The 24338-nt window shown below is 35.4% G+C and overlaps 1 protein-coding gene across 3 annotated transcripts; it reads left to right on the forward strand.

The window, feature by feature from the left end:
- The first annotated feature begins 1995 nt into the window (after positions 1 to 1995).
- On the forward strand, positions 1996 to 18013 carry LOC106779670. Of its 3 annotated transcripts, XM_014667839.2 has the most exons (10): positions 1996 to 2498; positions 3164 to 3207; positions 3302 to 3413; positions 3531 to 3630; positions 10250 to 10839; positions 12219 to 12486; positions 12572 to 12809; positions 12997 to 13116; positions 16806 to 17201; positions 17651 to 18013. In XM_014667839.2, the coding sequence occupies exons 1-10, from the start codon at positions 2327 to 2329 to the stop codon at positions 17888 to 17890; spliced, it is 2280 nt and encodes a 759-aa protein (XP_014523325.1). In that variant the 5' UTR covers positions 1996 to 2326; the 3' UTR covers positions 17891 to 18013. The 3 variants fall into 3 exon arrangements, with proteins under 3 accessions (XP_014523325.1, XP_014523327.1, XP_014523326.1); XM_014667841.2 differs by lacking the exon at positions 3164 to 3207 and having other exon boundaries at positions 2390 to 2498; positions 3302 to 3450; XM_014667840.2 differs by lacking the exon at positions 3164 to 3207 and having other exon boundaries at positions 2390 to 2498.
- The last annotated feature ends 6325 nt before the right edge of the window (positions 18014 to 24338 follow it).

Here is a 24338-nt window from a genome sequence, read left to right on the forward strand (position 1 = left end):
TTTAATATTTTATTGTTGTGTGAGATTAAATGTGCTAAATATGATTAAATGTTGGGGCAAAAGTTGAACACCTTGAATGTTTTGATTGAATTTAGAGCTTAAAAAAATGTAGCAGCTGCATTTGACAATCACTAAATAAGATTATGAGTGCATGTGCTTTATCTGACAACAAAGTTTCACTTCAATTGATAAGTAATTGAAGATCAATCAAACTATAAGTATAGAAAAAGACTTCAAGTTGGCAATAAGTATACCAAGACTTTAAGTTGACATACATGAAGAATATTTCAAAGCTTGAGTTTAATGATGCATATAATTTTTTCATTATTTATTGTCAAGAGATTTGCACTCAAGTTCAAAGACATTCAAATATCTCTTAAGATTCAAGCTAAAGTTGAAATTTTTGTTAACTTTAAAACATAAGCATGTCAACTCCAACCAATCTATATTTAGTAAGATGTTTTATTTTGTCACTTAAAGAAGTAAAAAACTATGCAACACATGGATATAAATGTTGTCAACTATGAACTATCAAAGATGTTACATAAAGAAGATAAAAAAAATTTAATGTTTCATATTCAATGGTTCTCTACATCAAAGTTGGACAACAATAACAAGAAGAAGAAGACATTTAAGTAAATTAAAAGTTACTTAATGTACAAAAAAAGGTTTGCAAGGGTCATCTCTTATAAAGTTTTATATAAAGACTCTTTTAAAAGATAAGAAGAACCAAAATGATCATTTTGTAAATGCCAAAATTGTATTGAAATTTTGTTGTCTTAAAACTTTGCTAAAACATTATTTGTAATCATATTGTTGTCTTTAATAAGTTAAAACTGTGATTTGTTGATCACTCAAATATTGTGTTTAACAAGTTAGGAGCAACTTGTCACAACAATACTTATTTAAGTCATAAGTGACTTATAAGAAAAACTTCAACGCACTCGAGTTAATTAAGAGTGATTAAGAGCTAAAAAAAAATATTCGAATTAAGTCAAAAGTAATGTGTTGAAATAATATTTAGTTGAATTACAAGTTACTTAGAAAATAATACTTATGTGAACTTTGCGGCATGAGTTTTCATAGTGAAACTCGTCATAACTTATAAAATAAACCTTTATAGAACTATTAACTAATAAAAGAAAGAAGGAAAAATATAAAACCAATTTTGCAAAAACATCTTATTAATATCTACATTCATTTCAATATTGTCTTATGTTACTTCTACATGTGATACATGTGAAAAACTGATAATTTTTTAAAATATAACTTAACTCTTCCTTCTTGTATTTTTTTTTTCATACTAAATAATTTAGTGTACCTCATTACTTATGTTACTTCTACTAGTCCGAACTTAAGTTTTATGTTCAATATGTTTTGTATCCTTTAACTTTATGTGAAAATTAGAATTTGTCTATCTTCAAAATTTTGATCAAATTTAATTTCTCAACTTTAGAAATGTGTGAATTTAGACCTTTCAACTAAATTTTATTAACTTTATTTGACGTTTCAAACATATTTTATAATAATATTTAAATTGTTTTTATTGTTTGATATATATTTTTCGATATTAATTAAAAAATGTGTTTAAAATCTTAAATTTTGATTAATAGAATTAAATTCACATAATTCTAAATAATGAACTAAATTTAAAAGAAAAAAAATAATTTAAATTTTCACTAAAAAATTAAGAACCGAAAATATATTTAATTTTTTATTATGATTAAAATACAATCATTAATTTTATGCTAGAAATATAAAAAAGGTAAGAAGAAACCTAGAAGTGAATTCATAATATTAACTTTTATAAATTATAAAACTATATTATCTTTTTATCTCAATCTCGAGGTCATAAAAATTTAAATCTTAAAATTAGAAAAACTTTATTTTAAATATGAAGGAATAAGAATAAGAATATATTAACAAGAATAAGAATATATTAAAATAATAAAAACAAATCTTAAAATTTCATCCTCCAAGCATCTAATCTCCCTCGTCATTCCCACTCTTCCCCACATCAACCAATCACAGTCATATTTTCAAAGACGTGGCGAAAATGTGCTTAAACAAGCCTGGACCGTGAGAGCCCCAAACATCACAGTTCGTGACAACAGCGTGTGCCTGCGACTGTGTGGATTACTCAACCGCAGTCCACAAGTCACAGAAAAAAAAAACCGCTATATATAAAGCTGAAGCGCGAGAAGTTGAAAAGGTGTGTGTGTGTGCGAAAAGGTTCCATTTGTTTGATCAGAGTATTCTGGCTGAAAGGGATAGAAACTGAGACAAAACCTACGGAGGGTGAAGAACGGGAAGTGAAAGAAGAAACATGAACGGCGGCGGAGAACACGTTGCAACGGAGAGCGCCATGCCGGTGGCGACGGAGAAGGTGGTGCAGAGCGTGAAGGAGATCGTAGACTGCACGGAGCATGAGATCTACGCTGTGCTCGAGGAATGTGACATGGACGTAAACCGCGCCGTTGAGAAGCTTCTCTCTCAAGGTTTTGCTCTTCGATACTGTGCTCCTTTTTGTTGTTGCAGTGGAACGTCTTGTTTTTTTTCCTTTTCTCGTTGTTTTGTTGCATGAGAAATTGATGAAGACGAGAAAGTGTTTGCTTCCTTTTATATTTTAAGTTTGTGTTATGATTCTGTGGAGATTGATGTTTCCGTACGCTATTTCAGAAATTGAAAGAAAGAAATAATAGTCTAAAAGTGATTTCTCTGACTTCATTTTGTGTATTATGATTTATCTGCATTATTTATCTGTGAAATTAATTGTAACGTGTCGGCGCTTTTATAATGACTATCCTAGAAGTTTTAGTTCATGCGGTTACAGAACTAAAATCATTTCAAGGATGGTGCATGAAAATTAAATTGTTAGTTTTATTTATTATAACATGTGTATTTTCCGTGAGTGACAATCCTGCATCCTTTTATTTATTTGAATCTAATTAGGATGCATTGATATTGTGAATGTTTACCAAATACCACCATGCCATCCAATTATGAATTCTCTTATAATTAAGTAATTGGCTTATGTAATAATTATTTTATGTTGTACCTACAGTGGCGACTTAAAAATCTTACTCTGAGTGTTATGATCTATGAATTGTTGGCATGATTTATATATCTTTAAGCTTGGTAGTTTCCAATATCTTAACTGCAGATACATTTCATGAGGTGAAAAATAAACGTGAAAAGAAAAAAGAGGTATTCCTCGTATGACATTGTTCATGATCATTGAGATAAGGTTGAGCCAATTGTGGGATGAATAATCTGTTTGCTTTTTAAACTACAAATGAAGGGGCCCTTCAATTCAAGGACTAGGGGTAAGAATGCAGGGTTGAGTCGCAGAGGCAAAACTGGCAGAGATTGCAGTGTTGTGCAAAGTGGATTAACACATGTGACTTATAACGGTATCTTCTCTGATTGCGGAACATCATGCAATTTCTGGTACACGCAGCTAGTATTTTGACGTGGTTTTTTACTATTGCATTGCCTTACCTTGTCAAATATGTGTAACTTAATGTCAGAGCATTATAAAGCTAATGGCAAGGGGGAGGGTGAGTCAGTATGTGTTAGTGCTTCAGTTATGGGTCCTACAACTCATGATTTGGTGAAAAGTATTAAAAGGTGAGTTTTCTAATGCAATTTGGTAGCTTATGTGAATTCAAATTGTTACTGTTGATGGAGTGTGGTTTAATGTCACAGTTTATTCCATGGGATAATCCATGTGTTATTTTGATATTTTGATTGTTCTATTATTGATTGTTCTGTCCATTTTTTCCTTCCTTTGAATATTTTTTTTTTCTTTTGCTTGTTATGGTGGAAATGATTTTTTTTTTCCAAATTGGTGTATTGGAAAGGGTATTCGATATGTACATGTATAAGAGGGGAAAGTGATAAGACTTTTAAGGTGTATGTTAGGAAAAATGTTCAAAATTAGAAGTTACAAAACAGTTAACAGTAGTTGGACAGTTTATGGGTGGTTAGAGGAAGTTATTTAGTCTAGTGGTGGTTATCTTTTAAGGAGGAAACGGTTCCTCCTACAGGTGTGTATTTTTGTTTCAGAATAGGGCTTGTCCCATGTAGAAGGGAATTTCTTCCCTTGGAAGCTGTTGGATGTTTTCTGTATTATGTTTTTCCTAATTAAAGTGTGATAATACATTGTGCAGTAAGATTTGTGTGATGATTTCTTAAATTAAATTGAAATTTGGTTTCTTGTCTCCAAGAAACCTAACAATTGGTCCGACCTGTCGGATCAAAATCAAAAACACCATAGACAATCATGGAGAGTATAGTGAGCATAGTAGGGAGGATAATTGAGGAAATGAGGGAGGAATCCAGAGACAACTTTCAAAGGCTTAGTGATATGATATAGGATGTTATGCACAGAGTGAAGAATATTGAAAGGAGGTATGAAGGAAGCAGAGTTTCTGTAAATGGGGATAGAGTAGGAAGAAGAGAAGATATTGGTGATGAATGGGAGGAAGGCAAAAGAGAATACCAGTAGGGCTGGATGGAAAAAGTGGAACTTCCTTCGTTTAAGGGAGGGGTCCAAATGGTGGGATGGATATCTAGGGCTACTAGTAGGGCTGGATGGAAAAAGTGGAACTTCCTTCGTTTAAGGGAGGGGTCCAAATGGTGGGATGGATATCTAGGGCTGGAAATTTTTTTGAAGTCTAGGAGGTTTCACCTAGGGAGCAAATTAAGTTGGCCTTCTTTAGTATGGAAGGTGGAGCCAGTCATTGTTTCGGATTTTGGAGGAAGAAAACCAAAAATCCTTCATGGGAGTAATTGCCAGAAGCATTAGTAAGAAGGTTTGGAGGAAGGGATAGGGCATCAATATTTGAAAAACTGGTTGCTGCCAGATAGAAAGGTGAAGTGGAAGAGTACATATGGGAATTTGAGATGTTAATGGTACAAGTTGCGGACGTGACAGATGATCAACTAATGGGATACTTTTTTGTGGGATTGCATGTTAATATTAGAAACCAGATCCCACCACACAATCCTAAGGATCTATTGAGAGCCATGGAGATCGCTAGAGATGTGGAAGGAGTTTCTAGAGATGAAAGGTCTGGTGAGAGGACAACAATTAGAAGTAATTTGTATGAAGGACGTTTTCTCGGGTAGAAACATTGAAAGGGGCTCAGATTGAATCGGGGAGTTCTAGTCATATTAGCACAACTAGAAGAGATGGAGGGGGAGTAACCTTAGAGTCTAAGGTGAGCCGTTCGCATTTAGGAGAAAATAGAACATGGGGATGGCAAAATATACCCTACCTTGAATATATTACGCAAAGAGAAGAGGGCAAATGTTTTCAATGTGGAGGACCATATCATCCTGGTAAAAAATGTTCTGATAAGAACCTTCGGGTGTTAATTTTAGGGGAGAATGAAGAGGAAGAGGAGCTTGAAGAAGGAGAAGATAAGGACCATCGTGATCAATTTTGAAATTTTCACCTTGAGGACAAGGTTGTTTGGAATCTCGGGAGTATTGATAAGACTTTTAAAGTGTATGTTAGGAAAAAAGGTTCAAAATTAGAAGTTACAAAACAGTTAAAAGTAGTTGGACAATTTATGGGTGGTTAGAGGAAATCTATTGTAGGTTGTTGGTGGGTTTTTGCTATCAAAGTTGGGTTTGATGTTACTTTTGATCATCTTTGAGCTTGCCTTGCGGCCAAAGGTTACACACAAATTTTTGGCCGCCACCAAGTGTTGAGTGTATCAATTTAATAGTATACGTTGATGACATTGTTCTTAAAGACAATGGCCGCCACCATGACATCTCATGTAATGAAATCACACCTTTCAGACCAAAGATTTTGGAAAACTTTGATATTTCTTGGGGATTGAGTATAATCTAACAATGGTATTGTTTCAAAGGAAGTGTGCATTAGATATTTTAAACGAAATTGTGTTGATGAATTCAAAATTTGTTGACACACCCATGGATCCCAATACCAAACTCCTACCTAATCAGGGTAGTCTTAGATCTCGAGAAGTACAAAAGATTAGTTGGAAAGTTGAACTATCTTACTGTTACTTGTCTTGACATTAACTTTACCGTCAATGTGGTGAGTCAATTTCTCAATTCTTTATGTGTAGATCATTGAAATGTAGTTATTTGTATGTTAAAGTTTTCTACATGGTCACAGTAACCATACTAAAGTTGTCTATTATTCAAATGTTAATTAGGCTGGATCTCCTTTTGATAAAAGATTCACTTCCAAATATTGTGTCTTCATTGGTATTAACTTGATCTCTTAGAAAAGTAATAAACAAAGTGTTATGGCAAGATCTAGTATAGAAGGAAAATATGGGATTATGACCTTAGTCCCTTCTAAACTTGTTTGGCTTAAACAATTACTTAAAAGAATTGGAATTTGGAGATGTCACTTATACATGGCAATCAGACTCTTCATATTAGCTTTAATCTTGTCTTTCATGAAATAACCAAACACATTGTTAGGTTTCTAATTATGAAACCTAACCAAGAGCACCAGAAAATAGAGATGAAAGACAAAATTCTCTTATTTCTCAGAAAAATTGGCACTTTACAAAGAATGGGTTGGGAGCATAACCTCCCTCACAAGGTTCAAAGAACCTGTCTATACAACAATGTTCAAAAGTCCCCTGACTCAAGACCTCATTGCCTTCTTATAAAGGCCCTCCTAACTAACTAACCAACTAACAACTAATTCCCAATCTATTTTCTATTTCCTTTTATTCTGCACACATTACCCATTATATCCTATTACCTTATATTCTAACATTACACTTTGCTGCAAAACAACCTTGTCCTCAAGGTTGGTACAATAATGCTTGTTCCATGGCTCATCTTCATCATAGAAAGGGACCCCACTGGCTACTGCCCTACAATTCAGGTCTGGAGGCTTGGGTGATGGCAAATCATCCTCCAATGACATCCACTGTTCTTGGATTTTTTTAGCCAAATTTTGTGAAATCCTCAAAATCTCAACTTTGACTTCATCGGCTCTTGTAGCAACAACACTTTTGGAAGCTGCTCCATCTACTTGCAAACTTTCATGTAAAATTTCCACACTCCCCATTTGTGTTATTGCTGCCCAACTCTCACATAGAATGCTTCTTCTATTCTCTTCAACTATCTTTAGTAGAGTTGTGGCCTGATTTTTCCAAGAAAGGTTTTTGGATTTTTGATGCCAAATCTTGCACCCCTGGACTACCTTTTCTTTGCTGTTTGGATGTGCTTTTGTTGCTCCTTTGGTGTTTTGAACTGCAAAAGCATTTGCTGCCTCTGTTGTTTGATCTTGGGTGTCAATCCCTTCATAAGTGATCAACTCTTCTATTTTCACCCACGAAAAAATTGGTGTCTCCTCACCCTTCCTAGCTCTATTATTGTCAGTGGCATCCTCTCCTTTTTGCTCCCAATTGCTTGCATTTTCTCCTCCACCTGAGCGTTTTTTTTCATGTCTTTACTGTTTTGACATTCACACCACATTATCTCCACTAAAAACAACTTTTGCAACTTTCTCAGCAGCAGTAAAATCAGCAGCTTTTGCAACTTTTTCAGCAGCAGTAAAAACCACAACTTTTGCTACTTTGTCAACAATAGTAAAAACAACAGCTTTTTCAACTTTTCCAACAGTAGTCACACCCATGTCTCCATCACAGTTTGCATCATTGCCTTCCTCTCCACATATATTTTCTTTTCTCCTATCCTGCCCTCTAATTCTTGCAAAACCATCAACACTCAAAATTGTAGCTTCTGTTTCTCTTTTCTTCTAAAAATTAGAGCCTCTATCTCTTCATCCAAACCCCATCCAAATCCCATTATTGATGCCTCTTTCAGCCCTTTCCAAGAAAGGTTCTTGGTTTTATTTTTCCAGGCCCCAAACCAATAGCTTGTGCCTCCCTCCATGCGGCTGTAAGCCGACCTGGGCCTCCTTCTCTATAACATTTTGGGTGTCAAAAAATTTCTTTGCACGAGAGATCCATCCCAATGGGTCCAGCCCCTCAAACCTGGCCAATTCCACCGACTGCCTCCAATTCTTTTCACCCCTGTCTTCCTCCATCTCCTCTTCATCTGAACCCTCTTTCTACCCTTTCATGAAAGATTCCTTACTTCTTCCTAAGCCCTTTATGTGAATCTTGATTTCTTGCAGCATTTCTCTTATTTATTGCATATTTCTTCTGTATTTTGCCATGTTCATTTTCGATTCTAGCATGCTCATTTTCAATTCTGCCATGCTTATTTTCTGTCCGTTGGTCTTCCATGCCTCCATTCTTTCTTGATAACTTCTTGATCTGGGAGCCCTCTCCTATCTCCTAAGGAGATTCGGTAGTCCTCTCCCAAGCGGAATCCGACAGGTCGGACCAAATTGTTAGGTTTCTAATTATGAAACCTAACCAAGAACACTCACAAACAACAGAAAATAGAGATGAAAGACAAAATTCTCTTGTTTCTCAGAAGAATTGGCACTTTACAAAGAATGTGTTGGAAGCATAACCTCCCTCACAAGGTTCAAAGAACTTGTCTATACAACAATGTTCAAAAGTCCCCTGACTCAAGACCTCACTGCCTTCTTATAAAGGCCCCCCTAACTAACTAACTAACAACTAATTCCTAATCTATTTCTTTTTATTATGCACACATTATCCATTATATCCTATTACCTTATATCCTAACACACACTGAGGTTACTTATGATTAAAAAAGAGAAAATATATATTTTGGAGGGCTTGAAAAACCTCTCTTATGATCTTCGATTTATGATGATAGAAATATGATACAAGAGAATATGGAGGATAAAAAATCTGCACTAGACCACCTAGGTACAAAACTAGGTATAGCTGGAAGAGTTCCCAACATACTATTCCCTACTTAGACTTAATAATTACTCTACACACTCTTATTTAATTAGTATTCTAACAAGGTCAATTGTCATTTTATTTGAGAAAAGATTATATCTAAGTTTGTTAACTCAAATGATCAATTAACAAATATTTTCACTAAAGTCTTTACAAGGACTTATAATTGATTATATTTGTAACAAGTTTGATACTTACTATTTATATGCACCATCTTGATGAGAATTGTTAGATATTGTTAGTTACAATATCGTTAGTTACAATATCGTTTGTGTTTGGGCTTAGGTCATATTTTTTTGTATGATTTTTTATTATAAATACATTACCTATGTATATATTTTATACAAGGGAATTAATCCTATACCTAGGTTTTAACTATTTTCACATATACAAATTAAATAGTTAACATGGTGTGTAAATGCTAAAACTAAAAAATTCTTGATAATTCAAAAGAGAATAGAGAACAAAGCAAAAGATTGGCAAGAAGAGTCTCATAGAGAAATGATCATTGTTGCATTGAGAGAACAGGCTGCTAGATATTACAAAATGTTGAAATTGTCGGAACAGAGAGCAAAGCATTAAAAAATAACGGAGAAAGAGAACATAATAAAGCATTATCACAAGGATGAATAAAGCAGTCATCAATTAGCTGAAAATCACAATGTCATGGGAGAGTGCTAGAGTGCCAATGAAGGACGTGTGGTTCATCCAAAGAGATGTGTCCAAATGAGAGTGCAAAACAAGGGTTTCAATTGAAGCCTTCGTTTCAACCCTTTGTTTTGACGAAATTAGTGGGAGAAATAATAAGATTGCTTGCCTAAAATACCCACTTTTTTTGGTGCAAAAGTGGCTGCAACAGGTGTGAGTAGCCAGGTTCAACTATAGTGGTGCTGGGCCATGATGTTATGGTCCAATAGCCTGCTCGAATGTATGAAATTGACTATGATGCATAGGTGGTGCAATTTTTGTCCTACTCTTGCGTTTTAACCTATGCTGTTGGAGAGAAAAACCCTGGCCATTAAACTCTTGTTATCATGTTTTATAGCCAAGACTTTACCTTTCCTTTATCTTTTCATTACACCTTGTTATGTCTCAAGTATTTTTTTCTCCACCTATAGCAATCATGTGAATACATTCGTTGGCTTTGATGCCTAGGATCTATATCAAATGTGTATCTTACTGACATTGCAGTATCTTTGTTAGCTACCAGATTGATAGTATAAACCAAATTGATAGTATAAACCAAATTGATAGTGTAAGGTGAAAATATTTGTTTTTATTTGCCTGCCTTTTATACATATTGATATCACTTTGATTAGATTGTTACTGTTAATGATTAGTTTTTTAAATAAAATTTCTAACTACTCTCCATATGTTTTATTTTAAATTTAATGCAGTGATTATTTTAGTAATGATAATGGAAGACAGTCCTTAATAACAAGACATTCCGTATCGGATTCTGCCCAAGCCTCTTCAGGACCTCAACCCTCCATCACAGGAGTGAAAAAAGGACATCTTTCGATGGCAGACATTGTAAGAATGGGTAGAACATCATCACAAGATGTTGTGAACAACTTTAATACCTCAGGAGTTTCTGCATGTAGAAATTTGGAGTCAAGTTTAGGTCTTCCCTGTCAAAATCATTCTGAGCAACAAGTTTTTCATGATGAATGGCCTGTAATTGAGCATCCAATTGCTAGATATTCACAGGCACCAAACATGTATGCTTCAAATTCTGATGGGCCACTCGAGCATCCTAGCTTGCATGATACTGCATTATGTTCACACAGGAATAGTGAATTAGATGTAGCCCCAGTTTCATGGCGGGATGTTGCTTGTGATGTTGTTTCTGAAGAAACTGAATCTGCTCCTATGTCTACCAAACCGGCTCTTTTGAGCAGCAACACTGGACTACAATCTCATTCCAATTCTAACTTTGGGAATACTCTTTCCCCTGATCATCGTAGTTCTCATAAGCATCACGAAGGTAACTCTTCATTATTCTCAGGTGTGGGAATATATAACAAGGTTAGACTATTCATTTGGTCCCTGTTACTCTTCCTGTTTCCAATAAGTTTTAGTTCCTACATGAGAAATCTATAAATTTAGTTCGTGAACAGTTTTTTGTTGGAATTTGTCATAGCCAGAAAGTCCTTGGAGTGGTTTTACACCGCAGAAAGTTTTTTCTGGTGTTAGCACAAACGACCAAAGTTTAACTTTTATACATGTGAAGGGAAGAAAATTCATAGTTTACTCATTTGAGACTAAAATGTGGAAACTATATATATAGTAGGGACTGAGTGAATGGTTTAACCTATATTTTTGAATACAAGTATAAAATTTTTAGACTTACAGCTACATGTAACTTCACATGATCGACATGTAAATGTCATGTAAAGGCACAATTACAAGTTTGAAGTGCTCGGGCTTCTTTCTATGTAGTCAGATTAAAAACAGGTGTGCTGAGACTAAAATTAACTTTTTGAGAAACCACTTAAAAGGCCCATCCTAAATGGGTTTATTGGTATTCTTATAATTATAGAAATAAGGGATATCTAGATTACACACACATACATGTACACATGCATATACTCACATCTATGTATATATTATTATTAGTAGAAACGTTTTTATTTATTATATCATATCTTTATTATTAGAAGATACGAAGTCTCCTCTGTTTATTTTTATTAATTTCATTTTCTCAATATAAATGAAACATCCTTGCTGTTTCAAAAACACAAGGTTTCAGGTCAATGGCTCTCTTTTCTATAGTTTAACAAATACTTTGTTTTTCTTCTAGAACCTAGTGGTGGCATAATTGCATTTGATTCATGTAGGTGAGGCATTAGTGAGAGGGTTTGGTTGTTTCTGTGCGATGATCCACTTTTTCATTTTTTGGAGTATTGGAATTTGGAGTAGATATTTTTATAACAAACTATTCAGTGTTTAACGGGGTATTCACATTTCTTTCCTAACGACTATGAAGTTGGTGTTGGAACCTAAACACTAAACCACCTTTGTATTGTCATTTTTTGTTAATCAGTGAATTGGATTACACAGTAGATCACGAACCTGACATTTGAATTGTGAATGTTTTCAATCATGATGATTATAATTCATTTTCCTCACTTCTGTAAATGTTTAAGTTTTCTAGGAAGTTGTGTTGTCCTTGTATCAGAATCTGTAGAAAGGAATGAAACCAATATTTGGATATGCTGCATTATTCAATCTTGAAACATGGGAAAACGTTGTTTCATGAAATATTTATTACTTTCAGTTTTTTTTTTTTCTTTCTCAAAGGCTAGTAATGGATCGCTATTATTCTATTGATTATTCAAATAAATTTACTGGTGGCCTTTGTAGACGTGTCATCTTCTGTTTCAATTCTCCAGCGATTAAGTATAGGAGAGTCTAAACCAGAAGTGCCAACATTTGAAGATGAACCTTCAGTGGTTATTCCAATTCATTTACAAGCCTTGGGTGCTGACTGTTCACATTTGAGTTTTGGTACATATAATAGGGGCAGTAATTCTACATCTGCGGTTCTTACTTCTAATCATCTTTCTAAAAATGTCATGGAAGTGAAGTCTGCAGCTGTAGATGATTCTTCAGCTCAGTTCCTGGATGCGAGGCAATTTATTTTTCATTTCCTATTTTTGGATATATAGTCTGCTTTGTCTACGGTACAACTTATTTTATTTTGTTGTCTCTCTTAGTTCTGTAGACTATGGTTATAAGCAGCTTGGATTTGATGTTCCTGAAGGAGCAGCTGGTGATAAAAACAGTGACTTCCTTTCGTCTCCTAAGCAATGGCCTGTGAACCATGTTATTCCTCAGGAAATTGTTGAGCATGAACACAACATCACAGCATCATCTCGCTGGGTGAATACGTCACTGCCTTTGGAACAGCCAGGCTTGGGGAGTCGAAACCATTTTACTTTTTCAAGAGAACAGGTGACACTATAGCCTTTCATACTTGAGTTCTTTATTTTGGTTTTCTAATTGATATTATATGTGCACATGATCTACGTGATTCTATTCTTTAATAGCTGTTTACTTGTTCATGCTTACTTTTGAAATTTCTAGGGTTATATAGTTAAAAATTTTGATATTTATTTATTCTGTTTTTACCTTGATGCAGTATGCTGACCCAAATTCAATACCTGGTGATTTGTTGTCATTTCTTACATCACAATCACACCCTGCAAGACACAGTAATGAAGTATCATCTATAAGCAATCTTGCCATCTCCATGTCCAATGTAGAGTATTCATCTTTTCTTTCGTTTTTTGTATTTTTGCCTGAGGCCATATGCTACTGAATTCATAGAACAGATATTCTTTGGTAGGAATAGTCATTTAATGATGTTTATATCTATGGAACATTGTTGAAGAATAACCAAAAAGAGATGGTTCAAGTCTTACGTATTGCTTGGACTACTCAGAAGTTAATGATCCCCGAAATTTGTTTCAATATTTCTTATTAATCCAAATACTTTGCTATTTATTTTCTTGATGTGCACGGATTCTGTATCGAATTAAAATGGATGAGGGGAAATACATACTGGGTTTCTTGGATACATCAAGTTGAGTTGTTTCTCATGATCCTCTTCTAGCAAATGCATTGATTAAGGAGGAAGTGGCTGCTTTAGGAATAAACATTAATTGCCTAACTGCCTTAGCAGTTAGGAAAGGCAGGAATAAGAATATATAAATAGCAATTGTTTCGTTGTTTGGGGGGACTTTTGGAGCTATTATGTTTCTAATAGGAATAGTTAATCCTGTGGAGGAGGTTAGGCTCTCATTTGGTTCTCTGTACATTGTATACTCGTTACAGTCAATACAAGAAGAGGTTATTCAATTGTTTTGGTGTGTGTTGAGTGTGATCTATGTTAGTCTGTTGAGGTTTCTTGAATAGAAACCTATCAAAAGTTCAATAATATCATTTACCTAAACAGGGCGTTTTTGTATGGATTACCGAGCCTTAAACAGGGCAACAATACCCTATAAATTTCCTATCCCGATGATAGAGGAGCTCTTAGATGAATTGAGAGGAACTAGATACTTTTCCAAGATAGATTTAAAAGCTGGGTTCAGATGGGAGGAGGGGATGTGCCCAAAACAGCTTTTAGGACTCACCAGGGCCACTTTGAGTTCTTAGTGATGCCTTTTGGCCTCACTAATGCGCCAACCATTTTCCAGAGCGCAATGAATAACTTTTTACAACGGTACCTTAGGAGGTTTGTTCTGGTTTTCTTTGATGACATATTGGTGTATAGCCCTACTTGGAAGGATCACTTGGAGCAAGTGAAATTTGTGTTACAACTACTGGAACAACATCAGTGGGTAGCAAACAGAAAAAAATATGAGTTTAGAAGAAAGTAGATCCGATACGTGGGCCATCAGATTTCAAAAAAGGGTGTGGAGATGGATTAGGAAAAAATCAGGGCCGTTCTAGAGTGGGAAGAACCGATAACAGGCCTTGAGGGGGTTTCTAGGCTTAACTGGTTATTATAGACGTTTTGTGAAGGACTACGGAGAGATTGCCAAACCCCTGACGGAACTATTGAAAAAGGGGCAGTTTGTGAAGGCCAGGGCTGCCATGGTATGATTGAAAGAGGCTGTAACATCTGCCCTAGTCTTAGTGCTTCTAGATTTTGGCAAACCCTTCCATATTGAGTTTGATGCTTCAGGAGGAGGTGTTGGAGCAGTTTTGACACAGGGGAAGAAACCCATTGCTTATTTCAATAAGGTGTTATCCGAAGGTTCATTAAACAAGTCCATTTATGAAAAGGAATTAATGGCTTTGGTTTTAACAATTCAGCACTAGAGGCCCTACCTATTGGGGCAGAAATTTATTATGCACACTGATCAGAGAAGTTTGAAATACCTGTTAGAGCAGAGGATAACTACCCAAAATAAACAAAACTGGCTGGCAAAACTTCTGGGTTATGACTCTGAGATTTTATATAGAGTTGGAAAAAGTAATCTGGTAGCGGATGCCCTATCCCGTAAAGGAGAAAGTGGTGAGGAGGAAAGGGAATTGAGAATGATAGCCAGACCTTACTGGCAGGACTTCCAAGAGGTGGTGAAGGAGGTAGAGGAGGATGAGGTGCTGAAGAAGGTGATTGATGATATTAAGAGGGATCCAAATACTCATTCGGCCTATACACTGGAGCAGTGTAGACTGCATTACAAAGGAAGATTGGTGTTGTCTGTGAATTCGGTATGGATCCCCAAGCTCCTGGCTAAGTTCCATTCGACAAACACAAGAGGCCATTCGGGAGTGTATAGAACATATAGAAAAATAGCCCAATCCTTGTTTTGGATAGGGATGAAAAAAACTGTGACAGAGTTTGTGGCAAGTTGTTTGGTGTACCAGCAACACAAATATTTGGCAGCTTCTCCCCAAGGGTTGTTGCAGCCACTACCCATACCTCACGCAGTCTAGGAGGATGTGAGTATGGATTTCATAGTGAAGCTGCCAAAATCCCAAGGTTACGATGCAATTCTGGTAGTAGTTGATCGGTTGAGCAAGTATGGCCACTTTATGTTTCTCAAGCATCCTTATTCAGCCAAGACAATAGTGGAGGTGTTTGTGAAGGAGATAGTAAGGCTACATGGGATTCCAGTTTCAATTGTTAGTGATAGGGATCCTTTGTTCTTGAGCACTTTTTGGAAGGAGCTGTTTAAGCTGCAAGGAACCCAACTCAGGATGAGCACAACATATATTCTGAGTCAAATGGCCAAACCGAGATAGGAAACAGAGTTTTGGAGGGCTATTTGCGAAGCTTCTATTATGAGCAGCCAAGAAGTTGGAGTGCTATGCTGCCTTGGGCTGAATACTGGTATAAAACCAATTATCATGGTGCAGCTAGATGCACCCTGTTTGAGACGATATATGGAAGGGCTCCACCTTCCCTTAGCAGGTTTGTACTAGGGGAGACACCAGTAGAGGCGGTTGCCCAAGACTTGTTAATAAGGGATGAAGCTCTCAAACAGCTGAAATTCCATTTGAATCGAGCTCAGGATTTAATGACTCAACAGGTGAACAAAAAGAGGCGTCTAGCAGATATCAAAGTGGAGGATTGGGTTTATTTGAAGATTCGACCCCACCGGCAGGCTTCCATGCCCTCAAGGCTCCATTCGAAGCTATCAGCTTGTTATTTTGGCCATCTCCAAGTAGTGTAGCAGGTAGGAGAGGTGGCGTATAGGCTCAGGTTACCTGAAACAGCTAGGATACATCTAGTTTTCCATGTATCCCAGCTCAAGAAGGCAGTGGGTGAAGGAAAGGTGGAGAAGAAACTGCCCCCTGAGTTGCAGGCAGAAAGACCTACTTTCAGGCAGTTCGAATCTTGGAAAGCAGGCAAGTGCAACAGGGAGAAGAGAGGGTGCAACAAGTTCTGGTGGAATGGCAAGAAGGAGGAAGAGAGGGGGCAACATGGGAGGAAAGGAGCACTATTGAGGACCAACATCCCGAATTCAACCTTGAGGACATGGTTGTTGAGGGAGTGGAGGTAATGTTTGGACTTGGAGAGTGTATGAGAGAAGGAATAAACATTAATTGCCTAACTGCCTTAGCAGTTAGGAAAGACGGAATAAGAATGTATAAAAAGCAATTGTTTAGTTGTTTGGGGGGACTTTTGGAGTGATTGTGTTTCTAACAGGAATAGTTAATCCTGTGGAAGAGGTCAGGCTCTCGTTTGGTTCTCTGTACATTGTATACTCGTTACAGTCAATACAAGAAGAGGTTATTCAATTGTTTCGGTGTGTGTTGAGTGTGATCTGTGTTAGTCTGTTGAGGTTTCTTGAATAGAAACCTATCAAAAGTTCAATAATATCATTTACCTAAAGTTTAAAGGTTCCAAAGCAGTGCCCTAAAATCTTAGTCATCGATAAATTGGACCTAATAGTTTCCATTGATATACTTGACAGTTGTTGAACCTTGCAGGTCACTGAGCCAAGTGCCTTTTCTCTACCTATGAGATCCGCACTTCCCCAGGATCCTACAATTCAATCCTCAACACATTTTCATCAATTTCTTGACAAGAATGGATATCTTTCCCTGCGCTCTCCGCAAGCATTTTCGGGCCATACTGCACATGAATATCCTGCAGATACGAAGTACAACCTTGTGCAAAATGGAAATGAATTCCTTATAAATAGATTGCCTCCCCGTGCCACTGTCAGAGATGCATTTGGTTATGGAAATCTTGGCTCTTTAGTTTATAGTTCTGAAAGCTTTCTGGCTAATCCATCTCCTTCTCATGTGATACCTTCAAGCAACTTAAACGAGACTTTATCTTCTCAGTATAGAGGTGGACATAACCTGAGCTCTTTTCATCAGGTATTTTTTAGTTTTTTCTGATGAAGAATGATCTTTTCCATACAGAGCTTTTGACTATAGTTCGTTCGTATTATGAGAAAAATGCCGTGTAAAGTTAGCTATTCATGCTTCATCTGCAACAAGCAAATTAAAAAAGTTACATTCAACTGTTCTTCACTTCTGACGGATGGGTTAGTATGCTAAAGTGTGATCATCGTTGACTAGATTTATTTGGATAAACTTTTCGATAAACAAGAAAATAAGAAAAACTAAAATTAGTTTTTCATAAACAAATATTAACATGAATATAATCTAATTTGTATACTTTATTTCATATTAACTTTTTCAAAGACTGATTTTTAACTTAAGAATTATTCCCGAGGTCACTGACTTTGACATAATCTACAATATAGAAGTCTTATATAATTTCATCATTTGGGTTAATGGTTTTTTGTCGTTCTTTTAAGCAGCATGGCAGTTCTTCTCAATGGGACTATGGGTCTGAGTCAGGAACTTCGTTTATCCCGGAGAGAACCCAGTCTAACTTTCTGGGGCACCCAAATCAGGCTTTCTTGTTACAGTATGCTAGTCCTGGATATTTTACCCTTAATCATTCTCAGCCTCGTGTTTTGGAAGAACATCAGCACCCAGGTAGTTTCCAAGATTTGTCATCCAAGAACTTGCATCAATTTTGGCAGCACAATAACTAATACCCTCTGCTTTTTTTATCTTATCTATTTTGGCAAGAAATTATTCTTGTAGGTTTCGGTGAATTATTTTCATGCTATTTTCATTCAGAGTTTGAGCGTTAATTCAATTTGTACATACCTTTATAACATGTCTTCTGTAGTTCTGGTTTTCCGTTAATTTTACTGTGCATTACTGGGGTACCCTTTTCTTAGGGAAGATTTATTTAATATACGTTTTCAACCCAGCAAAATTGTTCTAGGGCAAGCATAAGCTAATTTGCAGTTTTATACATATATCTCATGGGAATGGGGACCCCAAACATGATGATGAGAACGTAGGCGTGAAGTGGAGCAATTATGACATTAGATATCTGTCGTGGGAGGAATTAACACGAGGTTAAGTTAGTCTTGAGTTAGGCATCGAGATTAGCGCAAAATTAAAACAATAATTTTTGGTGGGGATGGTATTGCACTATTCCCCAACTCCATTCTAAAAGCTAATAATTTTTTTAGATTCTATTAAGTTTCTTGTCGTAATGCACCTACTCAAGCTTCTATGGGGCCGAAAGTTGCTTGGTGCCGGGCACTGTTCTCTTTGGCAGAGGCAATAAACCGAGTCACTTCAAATGGACCCAAAAAGAGAAAAAGGAAAGGGAAAATTTAAATATAGTATAGACATTGATGGTAATCTAGTATCTCCTAAACCCGGAGTATTGGAAGTACTTAACCACTTCCTTCTCATCATGTGGCTACATAGCAGCCTAGCTAACTCTTAGTGCTACTGCCCTCATCATTATTGCCATGCAAATATTTTGGAATTGTCCTTTTCACTCAACATTTTACCTTCATTCTTTACCAAACTCAGATTGGACGACCTTTTTTCTAAAATTCGAGATTCTTTTTGTTAGTTGATAAAGCTTAGTTTATGTTCAAATTAAAAATGAAACTTTAGAAAAGTTTTATGACTTTTTTTAATAAAATAATCTATCTATAAGATAATTTTACCTTGTTGAGAAACTATTTTTTTTATTCTAAAATTAGTTACGTAAAAACTTACCTTTATGTTGAAGAATGTCTTAACAATGTTAGTGTATATATTTTATACAAAATATAACTTCATTAAGAATTATGTTTTATCATATTAACGATTAAAAAAAAATACCTGTCATTTAATTTACAATGTCACTTGTTAACACTTACAAATGACGAATAATTTCTCATGATCTCACAATAATTTTAAAGGATTTACAATGATTCTTTTCTTTCATCCTTTTTATATAAAATATATTTTTAAAGAAAGGTTGGTGATCATGACATCAAAGCTTTTAGCATTCTTGTAATCTAGTCTATATTACAATCTTAAGAATACTTCATCTTAGCAAAATGTAGTTGTAGTCCATATTTGCTAGTCAAGAGTAGGTTTGGCTTTTTAGACAAACTAGTATAAAACATATAGTAAAAATCTCTTTATCTTAAATCTCTTTGAATTGCATATTATTGATTTGTAGTTAACTTGAGGAGAGTTTTGCCAATTTGAGTTTTACTAATTATATTGTACATTAAGTGTATCGACTTAAATTTGCATGAGTGTCTTCATTAGACATTCTCTCACAAAAATTCCTTAACCAGACATTTGTTAAGTTAAAATTTTGTGTAATGGCTTGTACTAGACATCAATTTTGCAAATTTTTTTAAAAGTTTAAAATACACAATTAAATCATCCCTGATGTATTGCGTTTGTTTTTCAAAATACCTTTTGTTTATTATTTTCCTGTTCAATTACAATTTGTTGCTCAATTAAAAGTTTTCTTGTTAGAATAAGGTTGAGAGTAAACCTTTTTCTCTTATTCATGTTTGGTCAAGCAAAAATTAGTTGCTCAAGTGACATTTTTGGGATGACATTAATACAGAATTATGTATGTTACTTGAATGGCCCATTTTGGATATTGTTGCCTTAGTTTAGTTGTTGTGGTGATGATACTTAGGAGGTATTTTACTTGTAACTCATTAAGGAAAAATGATATCCTATTTTTCTAATAGCTTGATCATAGACTATGATATAGTATGTGCAATGTAGCACTAAGAATAAGGAGTTGAAAAGACGTATTCTAACATGCTTAATACTAGTTTTTTCAACATGAGTATATACACTTGTTTTGTAAATGATGAATATATTATTTGTTACCAATGAGGAGTATTGGTAACTTGAAACTACAATAAAGTTTTGACGATGATAAAAAATGAAGAATTGAAAACTCTAAGTACATCCTTGTTAAATGCATTTTGTAGAAACAAATGTATAGGATAAATTATAATGATGTAAAAACTCTTAGAAGTTTTCGTATTTAGTATGTTATTGTGCAAATAATCGATTATCTTGGGTGATAATCGATTATCACGAGCTTGTTTGGAAATTAGTTGCTTGCGCAAATAATCGATTACTGCACAAAATAATCGATTATCTTTGTTTGATTCAGTACTGTCCAAGTCTCTGGAATAATCTTTATTCCTAGAGATAATCGATTATCACATTTTGAAAATCTCATAACAGACACAAATAATTGATTATCACTTATGATAATAGATTATTTGTGGCAGTTGGGAGATGTCTTTTCAGTTTCTGACCCTTGGTTGAAAAATAGTTATTTTCATATGTCATTTTAGACCAAATTACTCCCTTTACTACTTAGAATGAGCTTAGAATCAGGCAAAACTCAATAAATGAGTCTGTAGAGAGTCAAAAGCTATTTTTAGCGATATTATGCTTATTTTGCATTGTTTTGTAGCATTTTTGAGAAAGTGAAGAATGGAGTTGAAGATAAAGGTCGTAGACTCAAGAAAAGAGAAGAAAATTGAAGAATTGAAGAGTCGACGCACCGCCCGACGACAAATTTCACCGCCGGGCGGTCCAGGGCGAGGAGAAGGCACCTGGCGTGGGTGCTGGGTGATTTTGCTATTAGAGGCAAACCGTCGGGCGGTAGACCCCTACCGCTGAGCGGTAATGCGATTTGAGGGAAACCATCGGGCGGAACAAGTGTGGCGCCGGGCAGTTGTCTGCTGGGCTTGGGTCTGTTTTCTGTTGCGTTCCTCACTTATAAATAGCCCTATTGCGAGTTTAGATGCATTCTTTTGACAGAAGGGGGCGGCCAGACCTAATTTCACTCTCTGGAGAGGATCTCTTGGATGCTTAGGCTCCTTTTCATCTTATCTAGGGTTTGCTTTTCCATTCTTCATCCATTTTTCATCTAGATTCACCATGACAATGGTGAACTAAACCCTATTGTTGTTGGGGGAAACAATGTAATCTTTTGATACTCTCTTTTATCGAAACTCTTGTTTATTTATATGGTTTCCATATGCTTTGATTATTAATTGTTGGGTTCTCATCTGTGCTTAATGCTTTTGTCGTTTAACTCATTCGATAACTGTTGTTTGTCTTTATTGATACGGGGACGTACAGTAATGTCATGAACTGGTGAGTAATTCCTTGATTAAGCAATACCACCTAGGGATAAGGGTAGGACGATCAATTGTTTTTCACTTCTGCTCTATAATTCTTTATTAATTGCCAGGGGAGGCTAGGGATAGCAAGCCAATAATTAGTAATAGGCTCTTTTCGCCGAGGGATCGGGTTAAGGGTAGGCTAAGAAAGTTGCATGACAATTAATTAATCAAGCTAATAAATCAAGAGAAGTAAATAAGAGAGAGCGGATAAGATGAAATTGTAAACCCGCAACAACCCCATTCATCCATTGTTTTCTTCTCGTCAATTGAATCAATCTCTTTTGCATGTTTATATTTTTTTCTCACACCCAATTAATTAATTTTTATTTTCAAGTCTTACGATCTTAATTCACACGAACGATAAGGCCTTTCGAGTCTCTTGGGAAAACGATACTTGGACTTACCATTTATTATTACTTGATACGATTTGGTACGGTTGCCAATCCGTTAACACTTGCGCAAATAATCGATTATTGCACAAAATAATTTATTATCTTTGTCTGATTTAGTACTGTGCAAGTCTGTGGAATAATCTATTATTCCTAGAGATAATCGATTATCACGTATTGAAAACCCCATAACAGACACAAATAATCGATTATCACTTATGATAATAGATTATTTGTGGCAGTTGGGAGATGCCTTTTCAGTTTCTGACCCTAGGCTTATAAATAGGTTTTTTAGAACTCTTATAATTTTAACTTTTCATTTGAAAGTATTAGAGCTTTGTGCCTAAGGAAAACTCTTTGTGAGTGAAAAGGATTTATGCCATTTTGAGAATATAGTTTGTTTGAGGAAGTTCTCAAAGTGACAAAGTGCTCTTGCCTGGTCTTGTGAATAGGAGAAGCTTGCGCTTTGTGTGTCAAAGGTCGGAGCGGTTCTCTTCAAGTTTGTCCGAGGAAGTTACTCACTGTATTCTTCCGGTTCGTTTGTCGAAGAAGGTGTTTTCTATTCTTTGCTCATTTCATTATCTTGTAATCTGTACAACTATATTTTTAGTGAAAACGTTAATCACTTTTTATAGTGATTAACAACTGGACGTAGGTTCTTTTGAATCGAACCAGTATAAAAATTCCGTGTGTTAATTTTTCTATTCCCTACACTCTTTAAATTTTAGCACTACAATTGTTCGATAAAAGTTCACTAAGAAAATCAATTTTTAAAGCGAACCATTGTAACTTGAGTTTTGACCGTAACACGCTTTCCGCTATCTTACTTTTATTCCGCTGCGCGACTCTATATTGTTGTTCCGACAATTGGTATCAGAGCTTACTTTGATAGTTTTTCAAATTTTTCAAAAATGGGCGGTCATAACCAAATGTATGCTGAGGGTGCTTCTATATATAGACCTTCTTTTGTTTACGGGGGAAAGTTATTCTTTTTGGAAAATAAGAATGCAAATTTTTTTGGAATCTATTAATAGGGGTATCTGGGAAGCTGTACAAAATGGTCCATATATTCCTAAAAATACTGTTGATGGTGTGGATATTGAAAAACCTTATTTTAATTGGACTGTTGAGGAAAATAGAAGAGCCTAATTTGATATTAAGGCTCGCAATATAATATCCTCTGCTTTGGTATTAAATGAATTTTATAGGATTTCATTGTGCAAAACGGCTCAGGAGATGTGGGAAGTTCTTCAAGTAACCCATGAAGGAACCGACGATATGAAACGTGATAGGAAGAACACCCTGGTACAAGAGTATGAAATGTTCAGAATTCAACAGGGTGAAACCATCGCTGATGTGAAAAAACGCTTCACACATATCGTCAACCATCTTTTTGGTTTAGGTAAGAAATTTGACACTGACGAATTAAATGTTAAAATTTTGAAATCTTTGAACATGACGTGGCAGCCAAAGGTTACTCTGATAACCGAGTCTCAAGAGTTGACGTCCATGCCTATGGCTGTGCTTTTTGGAAATTTGAGAGAGCACGAGCTCGAGTTGAATAGATTGAGTGTTGAGGAAGCCCATTGAAAGAAGAACACGTTGGCCTTGAAAACTGAAAATTCTAAAGGCACGAGTTCAGAAATGGATGAGGAATCTGAAGATGAAGACTTAGATGAATAAAAAATGATTCGCATGTTCAGAAAATTCAACAAGTTCATGAATTCGAAAGGAAAGGAACAAATTAAAAAGGACCGAAAGAAGAAACAACGATCTTCTTCAAATTACAAGTGTTATGGTTGTGGAGAAAAAGGACACGTTAATGTGGATTGTCCAAACTTCAAAAAGGGTGAAGAAAATAAGTTTTTCAAGAAGAAAAATGTTTACATTACTTGGGAAGATAATGCATCAAGCACTTCTAGTTCAAGTGATTTTGTTAAAGAAGCAAACTTATGTTTAACAGCTAATGTTGATGACACTGCAAGCCAAGTAAGTTGCTCTAGCCTTGACACTAGTGAATTTGATGTACAAAAAGTTTTTCTTGAATTGCTTGATAAATCTAAAAAATTGAATGCTGCTCATAAAAATTTGAAAAAAGAATTTAAGGAATTGCAAATTAAATATGAGAAGGTATTAGATGAGGAAGTAATTTTGAGAAATAAAATTTGCAACTTAGAAATGAAAGAGTCTTCAAATGTTGAACATCTTGTTGAATGTCTTTCATGTGAAAGTCACATGCTTGATATTGATATTCTTGAAAATCTGCTTGAAGTTGCAACTGAAAATAATAATGATGAAATGCCTATACCTGTTAAAAAGGTTTATAAAAACAAAAGGGTTTTTAAAAGTAAGAACCAAATTAAAAGAACTCGTAGGGTATAGGTTGAAAAGGGAACTGTTTATTATAGGAACCCAAATGTTGTCACATGTTTTTATTGTATGAAAAAGGGGCACACTTCTAACAAATGTAGAATCAAACATTTTGATATTCCTAATGGAAAATATGCTTGGATTCTTGTTATTAAGTAATCTGCCTCTAACATCAAAGGATCCAAATGAGATTATGGGGACCAAAA

Source organism: Vigna radiata, unplaced genomic scaffold (genome assembly GCF_000741045.1).
Source record: "Vigna radiata var. radiata cultivar VC1973A unplaced genomic scaffold, Vradiata_ver6 scaffold_165, whole genome shotgun sequence".
Classification (NCBI taxonomy): Eukaryota; Viridiplantae; Streptophyta; class Magnoliopsida; order Fabales; family Fabaceae; genus Vigna; species Vigna radiata.